Raw genomic sequence first — 7,500 nt, forward strand, 5'->3', positions numbered from 1 at the left:
CTATTGGATGGAACACAAGGCCTCTAATGAAGGAGCTAGAGAAAGTACCCAAGGAGCTAAAGGGGTCTGCAACCCTATAGGAGGATCAACAATATGAACTAACCAGTACCCCCCCCCCGAACTGTATCTCTAGTTGCATATGTAGTAGAGAATGGCCTAGTTGGCCATCAATGGGAGGAGAGACCCTTGGTCTTGTGAAGATCATATGCCCCAGTACAGGGGAGTGCCAGGTCTAGGATGCAGGATTGGGGGTGGGGTGGGGGTCAGGGTGGGGGAGGGTATAGGGGACTTTTGGGATAGTACATTTGAAATGTAAATGAAGAAAATATCTAATACAAAAAAAGAAAAAAAATAACATTTAAATAAACAAAGTGTTTCTTTTCTAGACCTTGGAGGCAGAGCATTCCTTATGTCCCAAGCATTTACTTAAAGAGAAATGGCTAATCAGCCATGGCTAATTGACTGATGGACAGTCCATCTGCCCCACCCTTCCAGTCCTTCCCCCACAGTCAGTTACAGCTGGGAGAAGGACTCAATTCATAAGCAAAGCAAACCACGCTTTACCTGTAGAGAACAGGGCAGACTTGGGAGGGCGTTTTCTGTATCGGTTCTTCTTTCTTCTCATTTGTGGAAGACACTGATGCTGTTATCCATCCAAACATGTGGTTGCTCATTGATGGAACCACCACTGAGCATCTTTCGAATTCAATGTCAGTCTCTAACTTCTCCCAGGCTTGTTTCCAGTGGATAGGAGTGTACCAGGCAACGGCCTAATAGGAATGGAGAGAGTTCTCAGTTTCAGATCCTGTGGAGATGTACGTATCTGTGGCTGTAGCCTGTTGGAGTGTTATTTGGTTTTAGTCTCCCGTGTTTGTTTAAGATAGGCTCTCCCTCTGCAGCCCAGGTTGGTCTGAAACTTGCTATGCTGCCTGGGCTATTCCAACACTAATTACAGAATTAATATACCTTTATCTATAAAACTTTAATATAGTTATATGTATGCCACATATCTGTGACAAGCACAAGTGAAATTTGCTTTTGGAAATCCCAGACTCAATGCCATGCGAGTGATTTTGGCCCCTGTGCTGTCCATTAACTCCCTAGACTTATTTACCTTATGGGTCTTCTCTGGGTAGAGAGACTCTTCCAGATCACGTGTTAGATATGCTGTGATTTCTTTAACCAGCCCTTCCACAAGCTACCACTGTGCAGGAGAGATCTGTGCCACATCTGGATCTTAAATGCAAAACAAGGGCCTGACAAAATCCCAGACACCGAGGGAGGATAAGCAGTGCCCGCAAATGCTGAGATGCGAGCGTGACTGACGGACAGCATCCTGCACTGTTTTGAGAACCCAGACTCACAGCATATTAGTGATGAGAGTCCAGAGTCAGACTTTCAGGGAGCCATCAGAATAATGGCTACCTACAAATCTGCAGGCAGGAGAGATTCAAATCCCCCTCGTCACACTCCATGGCTTCTGTGGCTGTAGTGGCCTTTGGCTGTTGTCATTTGGGACAAGGTGTGGCCTAAAGTCACACTTCAGGTTTGTCTTTGAAGAGAACCCATACTGTCATCTGCCAGTGCTCTATCATAAAGCAAGTGTTACTGAGAGCCACGGAGAGACCTTTGCTGGCCCGTGGGGCTGTGCCAGGCAGAGGGGGCGGGGTGGCTGAGACTTCTCCACAAGATGCAGATTGTCATCGGCTGGTCTGTGGCATAGCTGGAGAGCGTCTCCTGGGTCCTGGTAAAACCTGTCTCCTTCATGCAGCAGATGGACAGGAGTCGGGTTTCCAGGAAAGCCTTTCTTGCAATCGCAGGTGAGGATTAGCGTCACTGAGGTAAGAATGGAGGTGATCTTCTTGTTTGTAAAGAACTGTGAGTTTGTATTAGGGTCTCAGGTGGACATGGGCTCTCCCTGGCCTTCTTATTAAGGGCGTGTTGTCTAGTTGAAGAAGCTTACTGCCTTACCACAGTTGGGTTTTTCCAATGGGATGAAACCCAAGGTTGTGACATGAAGTTTGAGATGCGGTCTGAAGAGGAGGTCATCTACAGTAGATGGTATGGTGCTGTCGTGTGCTTTGAGCACTGGTCCTCATTTGATGGTGTCATCTGTGAGGATGTTGAGAATATCCAGTGCTTCTTCGCTGAGCTCACCAGTGCCAGCTGGTCTGTGGGCTGCCTTATCTCAAGCCTTTTCTGGGAAGTGCTGCAAGCTTCTGCTACCAATATTTTTCCCCCAAGTGTGAGGGGACAAGCACCTTTTGGGCGTGATCCTCTGAAACTGCAGCCAAAATAAGCCTCTCTTACCTTAGGTTTCCCTGTCGGTGTTTTGGCCATGGTAGTGCTGTTTTAGGTCTCTGTTGCTGTGGTAAACACTGTAACCAAAAGCACCTTGGGGAGGACGAGTTTATTTTGCTTACAGGTTCTGATCACAGTCCATCATGGACAGATGGAAGTCAGGACAGGAACTAACAGCATAAGCTTGGAGGCAGGAACCGAAGCAGAGGCCGAGGGACCCCGCCTACTGACTGGCTCCCTCTGGCTTTTGACAGCCTGCTCTCTTATTTAACCCAAGCTTACCTGACCAGCATCAGCACACCTACAAGGGGCTGGGATCTCCCACACCAATCATTATCAAGGCAGTGACTCCACAGACTTGCCAGTCTGATGGCTGCATTTTCTCTACTGAAGTCCCCACTTACCAGATGACTCTAGAACCATCCAGGACAAGTGCGAAACAATGCACTGCGTAAAGGGAGGAAGAGCGTCTCTGTGGGACCAAGACTGGCCTGCAGGGTGTGAGGCGTGAAGGGACAGTCAAATGATACTTAATACTACTAGGCAAGCATTGATTTCAGTTCATAATTTCATGAGATTTCATGCCATCATGGTGGGTAAACAATGGCAGAGTGGCTCCTCATACTGTGATCAGACCAAGGTGTAGAAGGCACACAAGGAAGGAACCACCTAGTTTCCTGTCTTCAGTGGCGCCCCCTGCAGGCAGGGAAGGTTACCGAATATCGTTGTATAATGAAGTAAAGAAATTCATACTCTAGGCCACATATTATGGGGGGGGGGNGTTAATGGTTCTGTGGCCTAGCAAATTTGTCTAGGGATAAGAATTAAAGACTAAATTATAATTATGCTAGTTTTATACCAAGGAAAGCAGAAGTGTCAAGCATGGGGAGAGAATCCCAGAAAACTATTTCTAAAGTATCTAATTTTATTCCGTATAGAAGATAGTTATTTCAAATTAAGAGTATAAGCCCTCCCATTAGCTTGGGCACAGAGACCAAGCCTTTGTGCTGCATTCCTTGTGCACAGTTCGGCCTAGAGCAAAGGCAAAGGCAAGACTCTCAAGAAGCATTGTTGGGATGAATAGCTGAGCAGAGAGGGCCGCGTCCCCTCCTATCCCAAGCTTCCAGACATGATCAACAACAAAGCCCACCCCTGATTCTGAGTCTGCTGCAGCCTTCGGAAGCTCAGGGTGCCACAACTCCAGATGGCCAGCAGGGGGCACACTGGGGCAGGGGTAGGAGACAGCTGTTGATCAGAAACTCGGGACTCCATGACTGCTGCTGGGCACACACTGGGAGAGAGGGGTGGTGGCCTGCCTGAGGCACTGGCTGGGGCATTTGGGCGTGACTCTAGATGTGTTGTGCAAAATGTGAGCAGGACGGAGGGCCGAAGGGAACAGCGGCCGGCTAAGTGTTGACAACTCTGACACTCACCTCGCCATTGGGTTTGCACAAGATGGTCGTGCAGTCCGGACTGGATCGGAACCTGCTCTGTTCCTCCCAAACAAAGTCGGTTGGTGGTTGTGGCTTCGCTTCCGAAGCGGCTGCCCACACCTTAAAGAAAGCAGTTTGTTGCTGTCAAATGCTACCGGGGTTCCACCCAGATCCACATACGACGGTGCTATTGTTATTAACCTTTCTGAACAGATAGGGTTTTTGGTGTCATTAAAGATAGGAAGGCTCTCCCTGCATTTATTTGCCTGGGCTTGGCTAGAACTCCTACATTCACATCATTTCTGTGCCTCAGCCTCTGAGGACCTGGGACTATAAAGGCATCTGAGCTTCTAGGTTGTTTTAAAATATAATGTATCTCAGTGTCATGTAAAACAAACACACATATACTCTTACAGCACATGACTACAGACCAGACAAGGTTCAGAGGGTCACAGATGGGGGTGTCAGGGAGATCCTCCTTAGTGCCTGCTCTGGGATGGCCATCTCTTTGCTTGTCTTTTAAGAATCCACTTTCAGACTTAGGATTTTCACTTTGGGAGGACAAGCCAGAATAAGATTGTTTACTACATGGAAGAAAGCTGTGGAGAGCAAAGTACAGTCATCCATCCACATCACTACAAACCACAAAATCACATTTAGTACAAAGACCAAGTATCCACGAGGCCGCTTGTGCCGAGCCACAGGCTGACAGTAGAGGCAGCTTTCCCTATAGGAACCCAGCTCTGACACTGTTGCCAGCTCTCAGTGCTCCCAGCTTAGTGTCCCCAGCTCCCAGTGTTCCCAGCTCCTTGATGTTTTTCTGTTCAAGGCAGTCCTGCAGTCCTGGCTTACAGTTTCCCTAGCTCTGGACAGTCCTGGCTGATAGTATTCCCAATGAATTAATAAATTCCCAATGCATTAATAAATTCTCAGCTCTCAGTGTTCTCTACTCACGCCGTAGTCACAGATTATTTGTTCCCCAACTCACAGCAATCCCAGATCATGGTATTTCCAATCCACCATATTGCCAGCTCCTGGGAGTCCCAGCTCATGCTATCTCCAAAGCATGGTATTCCTAACTCACCATACTTTCAGCTCATGCTATTCTAACCCACCATAGCGTTAGCTCCGGCCATTCCCGATTCACGATGGTCTTAGCTTCTGGTGGTGCCATCTCATGGTATTTACAGCGTGCTATATCTGACCAGCCCACAGCACCCTCAGCTGCTGGGGTTCTCAGCTTGCTATATTCTTACCTCGTTGTATTTCTAGCCCATGGTATCACTAGCCAACCACATCCACAGCTCACAGGATTCCCAACTGACCATGTTCTCAAATTATGGTCAAATCTTGGTGTTCCCAGTTCATGTACTTCCAACTTACTGTATTTTTAGCTCACAGGATTCATAACTCAGACCCTGGTATTCCTAGCACACAGTTTTCCCAGATCATGAGATTCCTGACTCAATTAATTCTTAGCTCCTAGCATTCCTACATCAGGGTATTTCCAATTCAGTGCATCTTCAATACATGGTCAAGATATTCTCAGCCCCTGGTATTCCCAGTCCCTGGTATTCCAGTCCCCGGTATTCCCAGTCTATATTACTTACAGCTCACAGTATCCCCAGGTCACTGTATGTCATTACGATACCCCTAACTCACACTAGACTCACGTCATTGTATCCTTGCTGTGTTCCCAGCTTGCAGTGTTTCCCGTGCACAGTCTACCCAGCTGATGGTTTCAGATCATACTTACTGTCACCGTAGAGTTGGCCTGCAGTGTGATGTTGTCAGGGAACTGGTACAAGGAGACTGCATGTCCATTCACGTTTTGTTGGAGAATGTGGTTTCCAATCTCCACTTCCTTTTCATTGGAGGAGTTAACAAGCCTCACAAAGAAGCCCTTGACATTTACCTCAGCTATTTTAATCTCTCCGAGAGAACTAGAAAATAAGAAATGAAGATAGGGTGGGTATGCATAGGAATGTCTCTGGACCACAGTAAGAACCCCATAATGAGGTGCATGTTTGGGATCTCAGCACTCAGAACAGAGGCAGGAGAGTCACAAACTCAAGGTCAGTTGAGTCTGTGCAGCATGTTCCCAGGCTGCTGAGACTTCTCAAGAGACCAACCAACCAAACCACCCACAGAGCCTGAGTTATGGACTCTCTTAGGCAAGAGTCTATAGAGGGCTTGAGCAGTTTTAAATGATTGGTTCCTATTTTATGTGTACAGGGGTCTGCCTGCATGTCTGTCTGTGCACTATATGCATACAGTACTTACAGAGGTCAGAAGTGAACACTGGGTGACCAGAAACCAGAATAGCAGACAGTAGTGAGCTGCCATGTAGGTATGGGGAGCTGAGCCTGCACCTCCAGAAGAGCAGCCAGTGCTCTTAACCACTGAGCCTTCTCCACGGCCCCCACAGCTTGTGTATTTTGCAACCTGAGAAAAATGGCTTGGCCTGTTGGTTCTGATCATGGAAAACATGACTATGATTTTTCTCTATTTTCAACAGAAGACATGACATCGAGCACCCAAAAGGAAACCAAAGGGCTGGAGGGATGGCTCGTTGGCTAAGAGTACTTGCTGCTCTTGCAGAGGGGCTGGGTTTGATTTCCAGAACCCACATGACAGTGAACAACCCACATAACAGTGCATAACCTCCAATAACTCGAGTTCCAGGGCTCTGGTGCCCTCTCCTGGCCTCCAAGAGTACCACATGCACACACCCATAAGTATAAAATTTAAGTCTTAAAGTATGGTCATCAAAAGTTTAACCACATAGTTCTTTTCTGATAAAGTGACCATGAGGATGAGCCACTGTAAGTTAAAAATAATTTTGAATGTGACATTATGCACACATACTATAGGTCTTTAATTTTGCTTCTTTTATTGAGAATGTATTATGCTGCAGGGCCTACATCAACTACCCATCTGCAGGTTTCAGTGTCACTTGCAACACAGCTGAAGGTCGTGATATGACTGTGGTGAGCTATGAACAGCATCAATGTTTCTTGGTTGTTCACAATGGTTCACAAATCTTATACGTCACTGTGTCTTGGCTGGTCACAGTAGTTCACAAGTCTTACACATCATTGTGTCTTGGCTGGTCATAGCAGTTCACAAGTCTTACATACCAAGCACTTGACAAGAACATGGTTGCAGTGCTCTGTCATTTCCCCACAATTTCTTATCTATAATGCTAAATTAAAAAAATGTTATGGAAAACATAGATTTCTTTGTACACATATTTGTATATAGTATGTGCATGAGTTTGCATATCCATACATGTGGCACATGCATTCGCTTGTGCTCATGAGTGTGCATGCGAGGCCCGAGGTTCACGTTGGCAGCTTTTTCCTTTGCTTGAGGTAGTTGCCCCTGCTGAACCCAGAGCTGCTCTAGTCTGGCCAGCCTTGCCTGTGAGGTCTCCTGTCTTCACCTTCTAAGCACTGGGACGGCAGGTGGCCGCCACGGAGCCACTTTCACATGACTTCGGTCCCTACAGGACCAACTCCTCACAAGTCCCCAGTGGTGCCTCTGAACTCATCTGACCGGTGTGAACTGACTTGCATCACTGCCTAAAACAGGCACAACGCCCTTTCCCTTTCTACCTGGTGACTTCCCATGACCACACCTATGTCCTTCTGTCTGTCTGCGTGGCTGCTGTCCTCAGGCTCTCGTCTGTGTGACGCTGTCACAGCATCATAGCAGGTTTCTCCACTGCCTTTATAGTATTTAATTAAAAAAAATTCTTCCCTCA

The 7,500-nt window shown here is 47.1% G+C and overlaps 1 protein-coding gene across 1 annotated transcript in view; it reads right to left on the minus strand.

Moving 5' to 3' along the window:
- Lmntd1 (lamin tail domain containing 1) overlaps nt 1–7,500 on the minus strand; it is a 31,753-nt gene that overhangs the window by 10,101 nt on the left and 14,152 nt on the right. The window contains exons 6-8 of the mRNA XM_021190996.1: nt 5,491–5,677; nt 3,735–3,854; nt 565–770 (exon numbers count right to left, since the gene is read on the minus strand). Of these exons, the coding sequence (XP_021046655.1) occupies nt 565–770; nt 3,735–3,854; nt 5,491–5,677 (513 nt within the window). The remainder of the gene's footprint in view (nt 1–564; nt 771–3,734; nt 3,855–5,490; nt 5,678–7,500) is intronic.

The sequence above is a fragment of the Mus pahari genome, chromosome 2 (genome assembly GCF_900095145.1).
Source record: "Mus pahari chromosome 2, PAHARI_EIJ_v1.1, whole genome shotgun sequence".
Taxonomy (NCBI): Eukaryota; Metazoa; Chordata; class Mammalia; order Rodentia; family Muridae; genus Mus; species Mus pahari.